This window comes from Coregonus lavaretus (assembly GCF_964263955.1).
Source record: "Coregonus lavaretus genome assembly, contig: HAP1_SCAFFOLD_463, whole genome shotgun sequence".
Lineage (NCBI taxonomy): Eukaryota > Metazoa > Chordata > Actinopteri > Salmoniformes > Salmonidae > Coregonus > Coregonus lavaretus.
The window spans coordinates 1-20,264 of NW_028159925.1; the positions used below are offsets into that span (position 1 = coordinate 1).

Sequence of the window (20,264 nt, forward strand, 5' to 3'; positions counted from 1 at the left end):
GGAGAAGAGGAGAGATGGAGGGAGGAGAAGAGGGGAGATGGAGGGAGGAGAAGAGGGGAGATGGAGGGAGGAGAAGAGGGGAGATGTAGGAGGGAGAAGATGAGAGATGGAGGGAGGAGAAGAGGAGAGATGGTGGGAGGAGAAGAGGAGAGATGGAGGGAGGAGAAGAGGGGAGATGGAGGGAGGAGAAGAGGGGAGATGGAGGGTGGAGAAGAGGGGAGATGTAGGGAGGAGAAGAGGAGAGATGGAGGGAGGAGAAGAGGGGAGAAGGGAGAGTACAGAGTATCTAACATGCAGCCACAGTAACCGTGTTGTCGTTTTAGGGGAACCTCATAAAAGGTTTGTAATGACTTTGCAGGAACATGGTTGACGTTGGCAGACTGGTAATAGGACGAGGTGATTCAATTAACTGATTGGACGGGTTACACAACCCCGACTGGCCAATCACACGCCAGTGGGCTAGAGAAACTTAAAGAAAAGGGACACACTGTATTGTCTCACAGGACACAAAGTCCTACGCAGTAATTTACAATCCCGAAATTGCATCGATCCATTATGAAAAGTGGCAGTGCAGCCAAGTTGACAAAGTTATTCGTGTTTTATGTAATACTGATGAGGCATTGTAAATCCACAACAAACAAAAAAACATCGAATCTATACAGCGAAACCCAGGATATTCAATACTGTAATCATATATATAAGGGCGGCAGGTAGCTTAGTGGTTAAGAGCGTTGTGCCAGTAACCGAAAGGTCGCTGGTTCTAATCCCCGAGCCGACTATGTGAAAAATCTGTCGATGTGCCCTTGAGCAAGGCACTTAACCCTAATTGCTCCTGTTAGTTGCTCTGGATAAGAGCGTCTGCTAAATGACTGAAGTGAAGTGTATATACAATGCAATTCATAGGCCAGCAAACTGAATTGACACCATAAACCATAGCAATCTGAATTGACACCATAAACCATAGCAATCTGAATTGACACCATAAACCATAGCAATCTGAATTGACACCGTTTATCGCCAAACACAAGTATTACTCAGACAGTGTGTGTTCCCTACAGTATGCCGTCATCCCCCTAGCAGCATATGGCTGCATTTTGCATCAGTCAGTGTTAAGAGTGTTGCAGTATAGACAGCCAGGCTGGGAGATGACAGTTACAAATACATACATCATGGAGCTGTGTTGTCGGGAAGGTGTTTATCACACTGCCTGACTCTAAGAGCTGCTAACAGGCTGACAGACAGCCTGCAAACCTCCTCATCCCTCTCTCATATCTCCCTCCACCATCCCTCTCTCATATCTCCCTCCACCATCCCTCTCTCATATCTCCCTCTCTCCACATCCCTCTCTCATATCTCCCTCCACCATGCCTCTCTCATATCTCCCTCTCTCCACATCCCTCTTTCATATCTCCCTCCATCATCCCTCTCTCATATCTCCCTCTCTCCTCATCCCTCTCTCATATCTCCCTCCACCATCCCTCTTTCACATCTCCCTCCATCATCCCTCTCTCATATCTCCCTCTCTCCTCATCCCTCTCTCAAATCTCCCTTCACCATCCCTCTCTCATAACTCCCTCTACCATGCCTCTCTCATATCTCCCTCTCTCCGCATCCCTCTCTCATATCTCCCTCTCTCCATCATCCCTCTCTCATATCTCCCTCCATCATCCCGCTCTCATATCTCCCTCCACCATCCCTCTCTCATATCTCCCTCCACCATCCCTCTCTCATATCTCCCTCTCTCCACATGCCTCTCTCATATCTCCCTCCACCATCCCTCTCTCATATCTCACTCCATCATCCCTCTCTCATATCTCCCTCCACCATCCCTCTCTCATATCTCCCTCCATCATCCCTCTCTCTTATCTCCCTCCACCTTATCTCCCTCCACCATATCTCCCTCTCTCCGCATGCCTCTCTCATATCTCCCTCCACCATCCCTCTCTCATATCTCCCTCCACCATGCCTCTCTCATATCTCCCTCCCTCCATCATCCCTCTCTCATATCTTCCTCTCTCCACATCCCTCTCTCATATCTCCCTCCATCATCCCTCTCTCATATCTCCCTCTCTCCACATGCCTCTCTCATATCTCCCTCCATCATCCCTCTCTCATATCTCCCTCTCTCATATCTCCCTCCACCATCCCTCTCTCATATCTCCCTCTCTCATCATCCCTCTCTCATATCTCCCTCCACCATCCCTTTATATCTCCCTCCACCATCCCTCTCTCATATCTCCCTCCATCATCCCTCTCTCATATCTCCCTCCACCATATCTCCCTCCATCATCCCTCTCTCATATCTCCCTCCACCATGCCTCTCTCATATCTCCCTCCATCATCCCTCTCTCATATTTCCCTCCACCATGCCTCTCTCATATCTCTCTCTCCTCCTCCCTCGCTCTCCTCCTCCCTCTCTCATCATCTCTCTCTCTCTCCATCATCTCCCTCTCTCCATCATCTCTCTCTCCTCATCTCTCTCTCTCCATCATCTCTCTCTCCATCACCTCTCTCCTCATCTCTCTCTCCATCATCTCTCTCTCTCCTCATCTCTCTCTCCATAATCTCTCTCTCTCTCCTCATTTATCTCTCCATCATCTATCTCTCTCCATCATCTCTCTCTCTCCTCATCTCTCTCTCATCTATCTCTCTCTCCTCATCTCTCTCTCTCCATCATCTCTCTCTCCATCATCTCTCTCTATCCATCATCTCTCTCTCCTATTCATCTCTCTCATCATCTCTCTCTCTCATCTCTCTCCTCATCTCTCTCTCCATCATCTCTCTCTCCTCATCTCTCTCTCTCCATCATCTCTCTCTCTCTCTCTCTCTCTCTCTCTCTCATCTCTCTCTCATCATCTCTCTCTCATCATCTCTCTCTCTCCATCATCTCACTCTCTCATCATCTTTCTCTCTCATCATCTCTCTCCATCATCTCTCTCATCATCTATCTCTCTCTATCTCTCTCTCATCTTCTCTCTCTCTCCTCATCTCGCTCTCTCATCATCTCTCTCTCCTCATCTCTCTCTCTCATCATCTCTCTCTCCATCATATATCTCTCTCCTCCTCCCTCTCTCTCCTCATCCCTCTCTCAGAAATGTTTTTCCTTCTTCATCCTCTCATCCTTTTCTCTCCCTCCCCCTCTCCCCCACCACCTCACCCATCACCATCTCCCTCACCCCCACTCATCACCCCTTTCCCTCACTCCTCTACCCCACCTCTCACCCCTCTCCCCAATACCTCTCCCTCATCCCCACACCTCTCCCTCGCCCCTACGAGAGAGAGAGAGAGAGAGAGAGAGAGAGAGAGAGAGAGAGAGAGAGAGAGAGAGAGTGGGCATTACGTAGCTGTGTGTGTGTGTGTGTGTGTGGCTGACAGTTGTAGTAGCCAGCTGTTCGGCCTTGAAATCTCTGCACATCTGCCAGATTGGTTTGGCCTGAAGTGAAGGGCATCCACCATGCTGCGTCGGAGTGGGGGAGGGGGAAGGGGAGGGGAGGGGTGGGAACAGAGGAGAGAGGGATAGGGAGAGGAGAGCAGAAGGAAGGGGGGGAGTAGGGAGGGAGGTGGGTATGGAGAGAGGGGTGGAGGGGGAGAGGAGAGCAGAAGGAAGGGAGGGAAAAGGAGTGGAGGAGGGAGGGAGAGGGGAGAAGAGGAGAGAGGGAGAAAAGAAGAGAGGGAGGGAGGGAGGGAGAGAGGGCGGGAGAGAGGGCGGGAGAGAGGGAGGGAGGCTTAGTTACTCAGCAAAAATCCAGAGAATGACAGTAAAAGACAGACTAACAGACTAGTAAGAGAGAGAGAAAGTAAAACGAAAAGGAAGATGCCAAAATGAACTGGGTTAAATAGGAGAGGTCAGGAAGAGATGGAGAGAATGTAAAAGGTGTAAAACAGGGATGAGAGAAAAAGGAATGACAGTAAAAACATAAAAAAAGAGGTGGACTAAAGCCCTGGCAGCACCTTTTAAAGAAGTCAGAGAGCCTAAAATCAGGTCAACAGGAGAAGGGCTTATAGGGATGTCTGAATAACAAACACCGGGATGCACTGATAAAGGCTTTAACATTAACGATTTAAACATTAACAGCTTTCCTGTTTAAATTGGAAGCCATTTTCATTTTCTTTTCTGGGAAACAACATCAACTTCCACCAAGAATAAGCTGAGATGTAAAACTGCTGTTTCTGATACAAAGAGGACTGCATCTCAATAGAGTCCAGTGGTTTCTGCTCCTCATTTCCTATCCATTAACTGTACTAGGATGGAGGAGACCACTTTAGACTATTGAGATGCAGCCAATATGTTTTGTGAATTAAGTTGCAGAGGGAAAGTGCTGCTATTTCTGACACAGAGAGAGCTGTGTTCGTCCGTCTGTCTGTTGTGATAGATTATTGGAGTTAGCAATAATCAGTCTGCAGTAATAGTAATTCAGTAATAATCAGTCTGCAGTAAAAGTAATACAGTAATAATCAGTCTGCAGTAATAGTCATACAGTAATAATCAGTCTGCAGTAATAATCGGTATGCAGTGATAGTCATACAGTAATAATCAGTCTGCAGTGATAGTAATAAAGTAATAATCAGTCTGCAGTAATAGTAATACAGTAATAATCAGTCTTCAGTAATAGTCATACACTAATAATCAATCTGCAGTAATAGTAATACAATAATAATCAGTCTGCAGTAATACAGTAATAATCAGTCTGCAGTAATAATCGGTCTGCAGTGAGAGTAATACAGTAATAATCAGTCTGCAGTAATAGTCATACAGTAATAATCAGTCTGCAGTGATAGTAATAAAGTAATAATCAGTCTGCAGTAATAGTAATACAGTAATAATCAGTCTGCAGTAATAGTCATACAGTAATAATCAGTCTGCAGTAATAATCGGTCTGCAGTGATAGTCATACAGTAATAATCAGTCTGCAGTGATAGTAATAAAGTAATAATCAGTCTGCAGTAATAGTAATACAGTAATAATCAGTCTTCAGTAATAGTCATACACTAATAATCAATCTGCAGTAATAGTAATACAATAATAATCAGTCTGCAGTAATACAGTAATAATCAGTCTGCAGTAATAATCGGTCTGCAGTGAGAGTAATACAGTAATAATCAGTCTGCAGTAATAGTCATACAGTAATAATCAGTCTGCAGTGATAGTAATAAAGTAATAATCAGTCTGCAGTAATAGTAATACAGTAATAATCAGTCTGCAGTAATAGTCATACAATAATAATCAGTCTGCAGTAATAGTCATACAGTAATAATCAGTCTGCAGTAATAGTCATACAGTAATAATCAGTCTGCAGTAATAGTCATACAATAATAATCAGTCTGCAGTAATAGTCATACAGTAATAATCAGTCTGCAGTAATAGTCATACAGTAATAATCAGTCTTCAGTAATAGTCATACACTAATAATCAATCTGCAGTAATAGTAATACAATAATAATCAGTCTGCAGTAATACAGTAATAATCAGTCTGCAGTAATAGTAATACAGTAATAATCAGTCTTCAGTAATAGTCATACACTAATAATCAATCTGCAGTAATAGTAATACAATAATAATCAGTCTGCAGTAATACAGTAATAATCAGTCTGCAGTAATAGTCATACAGTAATAATCAGTCTGCAGTGATAGTAATAAAGTAATAATCAGTCTGCAGTAATAGTAATTCAGTAATAATCAGTCTGCAGTAATAGTCATACAGTAATAATCAGTCTTCAGTAATAGTCATACACTAATAATCAATCTGCAGTAATAGTAATACAATAATAATCAGTCTGCAGTAATACAGTAATAATCAGTCTGCAGTAATAGTAATACAGTAATAATCAGTCTGCAGTAATAGTAATACAGTAATAATCAGTCTGCAGTAATAGTCATACAGTAATAATCAGTCTGCAGTAATAGTCATACAGTAATGATCAGTCTGCAGCAATAGTAATACAGTAATAATAGTCATACAGTAATAATCAGTCTGCAGTAATAGTAATACAGTAATAATCAGTCTGCAGTAATAGTAATACATTAATAATAGTAATACAGTAATAATCAGTCTGCAGTAATAGTAATACAGTCATAATATTAATACAGTAATAATCAGTCTGCAGTGATAGTAATACAGTAATAATCTGTCTGCAGTAATAGTAACACAGTAATAATCAGTCTGCAGTAATAGTCATACAGTAATAATCAGTCTGCAGTAATAGTAATACAGTAATAATCAGTCTGCAGTAATAGTCATACAGTAATAATCAGTCTGCAGTAATAGTCATACAGTAATAATCAGTCTGCAGTAATAGTCATACAGTAATAATCAGTCTGCAGTAATAGTCATACAGTAATAATCAGTCTGCAGTAATAGTCATACAGTAATAATCAGTCTGCAGTAATAGTCATACAGTAATAATCAGTCTGCAGTAATAGTCATACAGTAATAATCAGTCTGCAGTAATAGTCATACAGTAATAATCAGTGTGCAGTAATAGTAATACAGTAATAATCAGTCTGCAGTAATAGTCATACAGTAATAATCAGTCTGCAGTAATAGTCATACAGTAATAATCAGTGTGCAGTAATAGTCATACAGTAATAATCAGTGTGCAGTAATAGTAATACAGTAATAATCAGTCTGCAGTAATAGTCATACAGTAATAATCAGTCTGCAGTAATAGTCATACAGTAATAATCAGTCTGCAGTGATAGTAATACAGTAATAATCTGTCTGCATTAATAGTAACACAGTAAGAATCAGTCTGCAGTAATAGTCATACAGTAATAATCAGTCTGCAGTAATAGTAATACAGTAATAATCAGTCTGCAGTAATAGTAATACAGTAATAATCAGTCTGCAGTAATAGTCATACAGTAATAATCAGTCTGCAGTAATAGTCATACAGTAATAATCAGTCTGCAGTAATAGTCATACAGTAATAATCAGTCTGCAGCAATAGTAATACAGTAATAATAGTAATACAGTAATAATCAGTCTGCAAAACAACCCCTGCAACGTGCAAAGTTTTTCCAAAATACTCAGAACATTTGAAGACAGGAACATTGCAGCTAAAGATTAAATAACCAGCAACACATTTTTGAGCTGCTTTCCCAACAAATTGAGACTACAAATATTATGAATAACTCACCACCTTCCGGAGACATTTGAAACCCCACCTCTTTAAGGAACACCTGGGATAGGATAAAGTAATCCTTCTACCCCCCCCCCCCCCCCCAAAAAAAAAGTATAATTGTAAAGTGGTTATCCCACTGGCTATAGGGTGAATGCACCAATTTGTAGTTGCTCTGGATAAGAGCGTCTGCTAAATGACGTAAATGTGCCCTTGAGCAAGGCACTTAACCCTAATTGCTCCTGTAAGTCGCTCTGGATAAGAGCGTCTGCTAAATGACTAAAATGTAAATGTAATGAATAATAAGATATTTTTACGGTTATCATGCTGTTTTGTGGACAGAAAATGTCAGCCATTGGCCTGGTGTCAGCATGCAGCACGGATCGGCTCAGACGGGCGATTAAGAGGGTTGCAGAGAGGAGAGAAATAAACAACGTTTGCAGAGGAGGCAGAGAGAAAGTGACTCAAACACAGACCTGATTGATCTGCTGTTCACAGTTGGCTTGGCCCTGTCAGAACACACACAGCCCTCTCTCTCTCCGACTGGACTTCCTGTGATTTAGTGTCCCTGCACTTACTCTCACCTTCTATCAACCCGTGACTGACTGCGCACACGCATGGGCACCTCCTGCCTTGCCACCCATCAGAATAACAGTAATATCAACTCATATGAACTCCATTAGACACCCATATAAACACCAGAATACCATATATATGGGCTTGCACACATAACTTTACAGATAACTGAACTCATAGGTGCTCTGTGTATATCTGCCTCTCAATATGCAGATGAATGCAGACAATGCTGACAATGGCGTGTGTTTTACATTTCATGAGGGGCGAGTTTCAATTAATTACCTAAATAGAGTGAAATGGAAAATGTAATGGAATTGACCTCCCACACTGCAACATAGCACAGGACACATATTTCCCTCTTCCTCTCTCCGTCCCCCAGCTCTGACATTGAAGGGACTTAATGAGAGAAAAGTGTCCGTATCGATTCGCCTGCACTCTACTGCTGCGGGATCGAAGAACAAAAGAGGGGAAAAAAAGACAGGAAGTAAGAGAAAGAGAGAGCAAGTGAATCCAAACTAAAGAAGCGTCCAGATCTCGCTGCCAGCTGAAGCCAGTTGAGGCCATCAGAGAGATACAGCTAAAAGAGTTTGGGTGCAGTAGTGTATGTGTGTGCGTCAGCTGCCTTTGTCAGAATTCTAAATGTCAGAATCGTTTCATGAACAAGGCAAACGGCCAAACAAACTAAAACAAACAGACACATTCTCCCCCTCCCAATCATACTTTTACTTTAACATAAGTGCATATTTTAGAAAACATAGACTTTGTAATGTACATATTACAACGGGTAAACGTTGTCTAACATACAACAATGCAAAACCTGGATTCTCCATTTTGTCTCAAATCATTCTACTCCGATAATCCTACCTATCTGATACAGTGCATTCGGAAAGTATTCGGACCCCTTCCCAGTGGCGATTTTAGCATGTCAATCTTTGTGGGGCAAAAAAATATGTGGGATGCATGCCAGCAAAGCCACTACACAACACAACACTAAACAATACATGAATTGCACTATAACGGTGACAAACGGTGCCCACAAACTGTTAGGGCCTCCATAAAGCTGTCCCAACACCTTACCACTGCTACACCTGGCTATCAGCAGAGCCTTGTCTGGCAGCTAAACAGTTAATTCAGCCTCATTTACTGCCTTTTAAAAAAACATACAGTTGAAGTCGGAAGTTTACATACACCTTAGCCAAATACATTTAAACTCAGTTTTTCACAATTCCTGACATTTAATCCTAGTAAAAATTCCCTGTCTTAGGTCAGTTAGGATCACCACTTTATTTTAAGAATGTGAAATGTCAGAATAATAGTAGAGAGAATGATTTATTTCAGCTTTTATTTCTTTCATCACATTCCCAGTGGGTCAGAAGTTTACATGCACTCAATTAGTATTTGGTAGCATTTGGTAGCATTGCCTTTAAATTGTTTAACTTGGGTGAAACGTTTCAGGTAGCCTTCCACAAGCTGCCCACAATAAGTTGGGTGGATTTTGGCCCATTCCTCCTGACAGAGCTGGTGTAACTGAGTCAGGTTTGTAGGCCTCCTTGCTCACACACGCTTTTTCAATTCTGCCCACACATTTTCTATAGGATTGAGGTCACGGCTTTGTGATGGCCACTCCAACACCTTGACTTTGTTGTCCTTAAGCCATTTTGCCATAACTTTGGAAGTATGCTTGGGGTCATTGTCCATTTGGAAGACCCATTTGCGACCAAGCTTTAACTTCCTGACTGATGTCTTGAGATGTTGCTTCAATATATCCACATCATTTTCCTTCCTCATGATGCCATCTATTTTGTGAAGTGCACCAGTCCCTCCTGCAGCAAAGCACCCCCACAGCATGATGCTGCCACCCCCGTGCTTCACGGTTGGGTTGGTGTTCTTTGGCTTGCAAGCACCCCCCTTTTTCCTCCAAACATAACGATGGTCATTATGGCCAAACAGTTCTATTTTTGTTCATTAGACCAGAGGACATTTATCAAAAAATTACGATCTTTGTCCCCATGTGCAGTTGCAATTAGCCTATCAGAAGCTTCTAAAGCCATCACATCATTTTATGGAATTTTCCAAGCTGTTTAAAGGCACAGTCAACTTAGTGTATGTAAACTTCTGACCCACTGGAATTGTGATACAGTGAATTCTAAGTTAAATAATCTGTCTGTAAACAATTGTTGGAAAAATTACTTGTGTCATGCACAAAGTATAGGTCCTAACCGACTTGCCAAAACTATAGTTTGTTAACAAGAAATGTGTGGAGTGGTTGAAAAATGAGTTTTAATGACTCCAACCTAAGTGTATGTAAACTTCCGACTTCAACTGTAGCTGATATGGCTGACTTGCTTAAACAAATGTGGTTTCTACTGATAATTGAGACAAACTATGGCATAAGGGGACGACAAGCGGATAAGAGGCAATCCGTAATTTCGATTAAGACATTAATGAGCGAGCTAGGACGGAAGTAGTCAATGTAACTATTTGTTCAGCACTTTTGAAATGTACAGTGACAGAATTCAGAACATGGGCCGTTCTTACAGTATTCTCCCTGTACACCAAGTCAGAACCGAAGGATAAATAAAGGGGGCATATAAGCAGACAATGAAAGTTCTTACAATATTCGATGATGACATTTCTCTAAAACAGGTTATAGGCTACATGTGCACCACCAAGTCAGAACAGTAGGCGAAATTAAGAGGTGAAAATAGACCAAATGATAGGAGTGAGGCACATGGGCTACTAACAGCTTACTACACAACATACACTTAGTATTACTTTCTTAGCTACAGTATACATATCTCCCTGGAATATTACATCATTTATGCAGCTGCATATAAGACATTTTTGGACTCACCTTGTTGTGATGAGCTCACTTGAAGAGGAAGGTGACGCAGCGGTCCTTCCCCATAATGACACAGCAAAAACGGATTTCTAGAAATGCACATTTAATCAAAATAAAAAACATAAATACTTTATTTACAGACCGGGGGAGAGAGAGGGAGTAGGGGAGAGGGAGGGAGCGGGGGAGAGAGAGGGAGCGGGGGAGAAAGAGGGAGCGGGGGAGAGAGAGGGAGTGGGGGAGAGAGAGGGAGCGGGGGAGAGAGAGGGAGTGGGGGAGAGAGAGGGAGTGAGGGAGTGGGGGAGAGAGAGGGAGTTGGGGAGAGAGAGGGAGTGGGGGAGAGGGAGGGAGTGGGGGGGAGAGAGGGAGCGGGGGAGAGAGAGGGAGTGGGGGAGAGAGAGGGAGTGGGGGAGAGGGAGGGAGTGGGGGAGAGAGAGGGAGTGGGGGAGAGAGAGGGAGTGGGGGAGATAGTGGGACGATAGTGATAGTGGTGGTGCCAGACGGAATACCAGGACGCGTACGCAGAGCATGCTCTGACCAGCTGGCAAGTGTCTTCACCGACATTTTCAACCTATCCCTGACCTGGTCTGTAATACCAACTTGTTTCAAGCAGACCACCATAGTCCCTGTGCCCAAGAACGCCAAGTTAACCTGTCTAAATGACTACAGCCCCGTAGCACTCACATCTATAGCCATGAAATGCTTTGAAAGGCTTGTCATTGCTCACATCAACACCATCATCCCAGACACCCTGGACCCACTCCAATTCACATACTGCCTCAACAGATCCACAGATGCACTTCACACTGCCCTCACCCACCTGGACAAAAGGAACACCTATGTAAGCATGCTGTTCATTGACTACAGCTCAGCATTCAACACCATAGTGCCCTCCAAGCTCATCACTAAGCTCAGGACCCTGGGACTGAACACCTCCCTCTGCAACTGGATCCTGGACATCCTGAAGGGCCGCCCCCAGGTGGTGAGGGTAGGCAACAACACATCTGCCATGCTGACCCTCAACACGTTGGCCCCTCAGGGGTGTGTACTTAGTCCCCTCCTGTACTCCCTGTTTACCCAACTGCATGGTCATGCACGACTCCAACACCATCATCAAGTTTGCTGATGACACGACGGTGGTAGGACCGATCACCGACGACGATGAGGCAGCCTATAGGGAGGAGGTCAGAGACCTGGCAGTGTGGTGCCAGGATAACAACCTCTCCCTCAATGTCAGCAAGACAAAGGAGCTGATCGTGGACTACAGGAAACGGAGGGGCGAGCACGCCACCTTCCACATCGATGGGGCTGTAGTGGAGTGGGTCGAGAGCTTCATAGTGAATTAACATGGTTCACACACACCCACCCACACAGTCGTGAAGAGGGCACGACAGCGCCTCTTCCCCCTCAGGAGGCTGAAGCGATTTGGCATGGGCCCTCAGATCCTCAACAAGTTATACAGCTGCACCATTGAGAGCATCCTGACTGGTTGCATCACCGCCTGGTATGGCAACTGTTCGGCCTCTGACCGCAAGGCACTACAGAGGGTAGTGCGTACGGCCCAGTACATCACTGGGGCCAAGCTTCCTGCCATCCAGGACCTCTATACAAGGCGGTGTCAGAGGAAGGCCCGGAAAATTGTCAAAGACTCCAGCCTCCCAAGCCATAGACTGTTCTCTCTGCTAACGCATGGCAAGCGATATCGATGCACCAAGTCTGAAACCAGCAGGACCCTGAACAGCTTCTACCCCCAAGCCATAAGACTGCTAAGAAAGACTGCTAAATGGCAAATTAAATGGCTACCCGCTTCTACTACTGTTTTTTATCCATATGTACATTGCTACCTCAATTATTTTGTACCTCTACACATTGACTAGATGTTATTTTAACTCATCATGTGTTTATTCCTCATGTCACTATTTCTATTATTTATATATAGTTTTTTTTACTCTGCATTGTTGGAAAATGGCCCGTAAGTAAGAATTTCTCTGTTAGTCTACACCTGATGTTTATGAAGCATGTGACAAATAAAATTTGATTTGACTTGAGATGGCGGGAGAGAGAGAGAGAGAGAGCATGTCATGGGGAGGCCAGTTATTCTCTCTCCTGCAGTGAGAGTGTGCTTATAACAGTATATTATTATTATATTAGTCTGAATAGACCAGACTGTCTCCTGCAGGAAAAGGAGGAAAATCTACTAACTACCTCTCTCAAGAGAGAGCTAATTGCCATTGCTCTTAAAATAAAGGGCTCAAATATGGACACATTTGAGTTTGTGTGTGTGTGTGTGTGTGTGTGTGTGTATGCACACACATGCATGTGTGTAGTCCCGTTGAGCCCAGTGCGTGACAGTAACCCTAACGGAAGGGTACAGTAGGGTACCTTCCTTCACTGTGGCCTACATTGGTCTGGCACACAAACTGTGATTAGATATGGAGCTCCCTCCTGTACACCAGAGAGTTTGGGAGAACTGCCCATCCTGTTACTGACACAGGCCTTCTGCTGGCTTCCACAAAGCTCAGGCAAGGCAGGTACATAGCTGGCAGACAGACTATGTTTAAGTGCCCGCCTGCCTGTCTTCATGTCTTTCAGTGTGTGTGTGTGTGTGTGTGTGTGTGTGTGTATAGAAATATAATGAATAGAACGGTCTTGGAAGCTCTAACCCTGGCAATTTGACTGGTAAACACAAGGGAAAACTTGCAATGGCTGCCTGGTATTTTGATGCAATAATTTCCATGGTATTTTGGAATGTTCTATCAACTGATGCTGGATTGCCATGGTAATGTAGAATGATGTTAACTAATGTGGCTCATGCAATGGAATGTATTTTTTTAAATGTCAGACACAGCACAGATTGAAGGGTACACTTCCTGCTTTTACTTCCTGGCATGGGTACATTCAAACTGTCTGCCAGACTATCCATTATGCCATGACTAACCACATTTCCATCCATCATTTTATGCGAGTAAAGTCATACCATGTAAAAAAAAATCACGACAGCTGTGATGTTAACAGGTACATAATATATCAAAAAGAATGTGGACACCCCTTCAAATTAGTGGATTCGGCTATTTCAGCCACACCTGCTGCTGACAGGTGTATAAAGTCGAGCACACAGCCATGTAATCTCCATAGACAAACATTGGCAGTAGAATGGCCTTACTGAAGAGCTTACTGATTTTCAACGTGGCACCGTTATAGGATGCCACCTTTTCAACAAGTCAGTTCATCAAATTTCTGCCCTGCTAGAGCTGCCCTGGTCAATTGTAAGTGCTGTTATTGTGAAGTGGAAATGTCTAGGAGCAACAACGGCTCAGCCGCGAAGTGGTAGGCCACACAAGCTCACAGAACGGGACCGTCGAGTGCTGAAGCGTGTAGTGCATAAAAATTGTCTGTCCTCGGTTGAAACACACACTACTGAGTTCCAAACTGCCTCTGGAAGCAACGTCAGCCCAAGAACCGTTCGTTAGGAGCTTCAAGAAATGGGTTTCCATGGCTGAGCAGCCACACACAAGCCTAAGATCACCATGCGCAATACCAATCGTTGGCTGGAGTGGTGTAAAGCCATTGGACTGGAGCAGTGGAAACGTGTGTGTGAAGTGATGAATCACGCTTCACCATCTGGCAGTCCGACAGACGAATCTGGGTTTGGCGGATGCCAGGAAAACGCTACCTACCCCAATGCATTGTGCCAGCTTTAAAGTTTGGTGGAGGACGAATAATGGTCTGGGGTTGTTCTTCATGGTTCGGGCTAGGCCCCTTAGTTCCAATGAAGGGAAATATTTACGCTACAGCATACAATTTTAGTCATTTAGCAGACGCTCTTATCCAGAGCGACTTACAGTTATTGAGTGCATACATTATCATACTGGCCCCCGTGGGAAACGAACCCACGACCCTGGCGTTGCAAGCGCCATGCTCTACCAACTGAGCTACAGTGGACAATGACATTCTAGACGATTCTGTGCTTGCAACTTTGTGGCAATAGTTTGGGGCAGGCCCTTTCCTGTTTCAGCATGACAATGCCCCCGTTCACAAAGCGAGGTCCATACAGAAATGGTTTGTCGAGATTGCTGTGGAAGAACCTGACTGGCCTGCACAGAGCCCTGACCTCAACCCCATCGAACACCTTTGGGATGAATTGGAACGCCGACTGCGAGCCAGGCCTAATCGTCCAACATCAGTGCCCGACCTCATTAATGCTTGTGGCTGAATGGAAGCAAGTCCCCGCAGTATTGTTCCAACATCTAGTGGAAAGCCTTCCCAGAAGAGTGGAGGCTGTTATAGCAGCAAAGTGGGAACCAACTCCATATTAATGCCCATGATTTTGGAATGAGATGTTTGGTATTTTATAAACGCAGACAGAATATTTGTTCGTTTGACATGGTGGGATCTTTTTGTGTCAGTTAAATTAATAATGTGGGAAATGGCAGTGGAAACACCTTAATGCGCAAACATTGATATAATAACCATCATATCACGTGATGATATGGGGTGTGTGGTCCTCCCACTACGACTCAGGAAACCATGCAGTTTATTAGGTTACAGATGAAATAAATTATGATGAACTTCACAGGGTGGTGAAAGTGCACGGTGATGAGCTTGATGCTGCTTTCCGATAAATATTGAGGTTCTTATTCTGGTGACATGATGATCGATGCCTGACTGGCGTTTGACAAATAAAAATATTCTCGGTCTTATCTCAACATGTAGCCTAGCCAAACTGTATCTGCGAGCTGTTGAAAGAGCGCAGGTGCCAAGACCAGAGTAGGCACATTTGCTATATTTAACACAACAGTTTCTGTGACAAAACTATAGGTAGAGTTGAAAATGCTTTGGAAACACTTTGTACTTAAGATTTTTATTAGGAACATGAAAATGCATTTTTATGCGGAAGAAGTCCATTTGGTGGAAACTGGCGGGCAAATGCAAATATTGTCTTAATGCGGATTCTAGAATATTCACACGAAATTCTGTCGCCAATTGGATGGAAACCTAGCTATTTACTAGAATGGAGACACCCTTTCTATTTATTATATTTCTATGTGTATGTGTCCGTTTGTATTTCTGTGTGTCCGTCTGTATTTCTGTCTGTCCTGAACCTCATAAAAACCCAGCAGTAACTTGTTTCCGACTGTCTATCTGTTCTGTTCTATACACCACGGGAAAGATCTCACAGCACACATAAATCACTATTTTTCTCTTCCTCTGTCAATCTCTCTTTTCTCTTCCTCTGTCCATCTCTCTTTTCTCTCCCTCTGTCCATCTCTCTTTTCTCTCCCTCTGTCCATCTCTCTTAACATCTCTGTCTGTGTCTATCAGTCTCTCCTTACTTCACTTTAGTCTGTCCCTCTCTCTTCCCTCATTCCAGTTAATGATCCTCTCTCCTTTAGGCATCCAGTGTTTCCATAGTAACCGCTCTGCAGTCGATACGGGATGCTGGTCGTCTAGGCAACGGCGAGCTGGGCTGGATGTTCTGTGTGTGTTTGATTTGGGTTTTCCCCTGCACTGACAGCAATGTTTTGCCTGAGTGAGGAGTGTGTGTGTGCACTTGTGTGTGTGTTTGTGTGTGTGTGTGCTAGAGGTCTTCACAGGACCCAAAGACAATCAGACCCGACCAGAATGGAGCTGATAATAACAAAGAAATTACTACGGGACCCGGACCCGAGAAAAATCTGACCCGAACCCAAATGGATCCGAGGACAATTCGACCTATACCCGACCCGTACCGTCTAGTCCAGACCCGATTGGACCAGAGCAACATTTTTTTGTTTGTTTTTCAGCCAAGTTGCTCTTCTGGTTAAGAAATAGGTCTGTATATTATAATTATTAAACCTTTATTTTGACAGGGAAGTCATACTGAGACCAGGGTCTCTTTTACAGATGAGCCCTGCATAAATAATAATAAGCCATTTAGCAGACGCTTTTATCCAAAGCGACTTACAGTCATGTGTGCATACATTTTTACGTATGGGTGGTCCCGGGGATCGAACCCACTATCCTGGCGTTACAAGCGCCATGTTCTACCAGCTGAGCTACAGAGGACCACAAATACATCAAAATACAAAACATATGAAGAAAAACAGACACATTTATTAACAGGTCTATGATCATTACTCTAAACTGACCAAGGGGGACCAGAACATCTCATTTCAGAGATCTCTGTGAGTTGTTCCACAAAGTGTGCAAAAAAACTAAAATCAGCTTTATCCAACTATGTGGAGACCCAAGGGGACTCCAGTGTTATCCAAGCTTGTGACCGGGTTTGGTAATTTGTCTAAATTGAATTAATGATGATAAATACATAGGAAGTTTCTGCATGAGTGCTTTGTAAATAAACACAAGAGAATGCTGCTCTCTCCTGTCACGATCGTCTTGAAAATGAGCAGACCAATACGCAGCGTGTTGAGCGAACATGATGACTTTAATAAGTAAAGCACGTAATACAAAACTAAACACGATCGTGAAGTCCAACAGAAGCACTGACAGAAACACGGAACAAAAACCCACAACCACAAGGTGAAAACACACAGTTTAAATATGGCTCCCAATCAGAGATAACGAGCCGACAGCTGACACCCGTTACCTCCGATTGGGAGTCATTGACCAAACAAGGAAACATACCAAATAGACAACCAACCAAAACAGAACACAACGAAAACGAACACACCCTGGCTCAATAAACAAAGTCCCGGAGCCAGAGCGTGACATCTCCTTACATACAAAGAGGCCCAACCCACTTTTTGATACAAAACACAATGGTGAGTTCTATAACCATCACCAGTAATAAACCTAAGGGCACAATGGAAAGCAGCATCTAGTGGTTTAAGCATAGATGCTGCTGCATGCATATAGATAATATCCCCATAAACTAAAATAGACATAAAAGTGGCCTGGAAAATGTTGTTCCTATTAACAAAAGTCAGACACGCTTTGTTTCTGTAAAATAAACAAACCTTGAACTTTAACCTCTTCACCAGCTCAGTGACATGTTTTTTAAAAAGACAGTTTGTTATCAAGCCAGACACCAAGATATTTGCAGGAAGGAACACGCTCAATTTGTGTACCATTCAAACTAGTCATTACAAATTCCTTTAAATCTGTGTTATGGAACCTAGAAAAAAACATGCTTTTTGTTTTGTTTACATTTAGCACTAACCTTAGATCCAATATGTGCTAGAAAATCTAATTTCAAATTTGAAAAGGGTTGGCCAACCGATGGAGCAATGGAATACAACACTATCATCTGCATACAAATGAGTTTATGTGAGTAGAGTAGACTGCGTACTAGCTTGTACGAGTGTGTGTAAAGCATTCGGTATGTGTTTCAATTGGGCACTGAACGTGATGCTTATCTCACTGTGTCTATACGGTACGTGTTTGTTTGAAAGTGTGTGTGTGTGTGTGTGTGTGTGTGTGTGTGTGTGTGTTACACGGTGTACCGAAACTTCAGTACGTTTTTCTTCTATCAAATGTGTCTCATGTTTGGAAACCAAGTAAAAGTATTGAACTTATTCGAAAATTAATTGATTTGCCCAAGTTTATCATCAGACATGAACAGAATGCATCAGTGATTCGTATTCCCAACTTTCTGAAGAGGCAATGGTACGGAAATGCCCCCGTGTGTGGGGCGCGTATGTCTACCACTACGTGTAGCCTTTAGCGATGCTACTGATAACTGTTTTCGGGTAGATTGAAAGGTTTTCCCAAAAACCTTCTCAATTAAATGTTAACTACAAAGTAGCGTATGGCAACCAGGCAGAATCATGATTATTTGTACCAATCCTTGTTTTGCAAAGTCCATCACAAACATCACTAACCAAACAACAGTGTCAGTGCATGCGCACTTGAATTAAAGATGGAATACATAGTAGGAGAAACAGCGCCACTGTCCGCCCCACGGCCGTTATGGTTTTTGTTTTGTTGACGAGGCAGAGGTGGGGAGCGTTGTGCATCAAGGTACATATGCTGCTGTTGTCTCCCGAGTGGCGCAGTGGTCTAAGGCACTGCATCGCAGTGCTAGCTGTGCCATTAGAGATCCTGGTTCGAATCCAGGCTCTGTCGTAGCCGGCTGCGACCGGGAGACCCACGGGGCGGCGCGCAATTAGCCCAGGGTAGGGGAGGGAATGGCCGGCAGGGATGTAGCTCAGTTGATAGAGCATGGTGTTTGCAACGCCAGGGTTGTGGGTTCGATTTCCACAAGGGAAATGAATAATGTATGAACTAACTAACTGTAAGTGTTCTATCACGTGTGCAACGATGTCAGAGGGGGAAAAACTGTGTTGGTTGTTTGCAGTAACTTCTTTGTTGTTGTAATATTGCAAATGGACGTGGCAGTTTCACCATTAAGGATCCCAGCTTTAAAGGCTAACTATACAAAAAAATCTAATTTTCCCAGACCTCAAAAGTGGTCTCCTGATGTGGTTTAAGCGTTGTTGTGGACTTTGAACATCCAATTTTGTTGCTATTCTATACAAAAATATTTGATTTTGAGAGCGAAAACCTGAAAAAAACGGAGGAAAATCACAATCCTTCTACCCCTTTCTTTTTTGCTGTGGTATCAATCGTTTTGGTATCAAGCAGGGGTGAAAGTAAGGCGTACGGTCTGGTACAGCTTCCCGGCAAAATAAATAGTGGGGGTACACCGTACCGGTAAAACATGAGCCTATCACAATAATTACAACAAAATGGCAAGAAAACTGTAGGCTATTACATCACCTTTTTTTTTTTTTACCATTACCGCACGTCCGAGCCATTACCGCACGTCCGAGCCATTACCGCACGTCCGAGCCATTACCGCACATCCGAGCCATTACCGCACGTCCGAGCCATTACCGCGCATCCGAGCCATTACCGCACGTCAGAGGCATTACCACATGGCAGAGTCAATACCACATGGCAGAGTCATTACCACATGGCAGAGTCATTACCACATGTCAGAGGCATTACCACATGTCAGAGTCATTACCACATGTCAGAGTCATTACCACATGTCAGAGGCATTACCACATGTCAAGAGTCATTACCACATGTCAGAGTCATTATCGCATGTCAGAGTCATTACCACATGTCAGAGGCATTACCACATGTCAGAGGCATTACCACATGTCAGAGCCATTACCACATGTCAGAGTCATTACCACATGTCAGAGTCATTACCACATGTCAGAGTCATTACCACATGTCAGAGGCATGAAACATTAGTGAATGGACTTGTAAACGGGTGGTATAGCCTGCCCTCCAAAAGGCGATGTGGTTCCACGAGAACACAGACATTTGGCCAAGGCAGAGATGAGTGGCCGACAAAGAGGCGCATAAATTCTGGCCTAATGACAATCGTCAATTTTTGTGTGTTTTGTGTAACAGATGTCTCTTTCCATTCACCACTGTTCGGAGGCTGGAAATATGTTGCGAGTGAATGAACGTGCTCATGTAGCCTAGTAAAGGAGCCCTTTGAAGTGATTGACAATCAGATGAAAGCATCATGACTGGTTGTGTTTATGCCACAATAAAAGATAATACACTTTAAAAGTGAAATGACCATTTTTTACGACTAGGCCCACAGAGATCCTATTGAATTCATGGGGATTCTATATATAATTATATGATTAAGCCCATACATGTTTTGGGTGCATATAGAAGGTCCCGGAAGGGAAGAAATTAATTCTACTTTCACCCCTGGAGTCAAGTATCGTGATACTAAACCTGGTATGGAAGTCAAAATGTTCGT

The 20,264-nt window shown here is 43.4% G+C and overlaps 1 protein-coding gene across 1 annotated transcript in view; it reads right to left on the reverse strand.

Moving 5' to 3' along the window:
* Nucleotides 1–3,373: 3,373 nt before the first annotated feature.
* The window catches only part of LOC311122325 (EEF1A lysine methyltransferase 4-like), a gene marked incomplete at its 3' end in the record, with an annotated part of 173,499 nt that continues 156,608 nt past the window's right edge, over nucleotides 3,374–20,264 (reverse strand). The window contains exon 4 of the mRNA XM_084196702.1: nucleotides 3,374–3,457. Coding sequence (XP_084052828.1) covers nucleotides 3,374–3,457 — 84 coding nt within the window. The remainder of the gene's footprint in view (nucleotides 3,458–20,264) is intronic.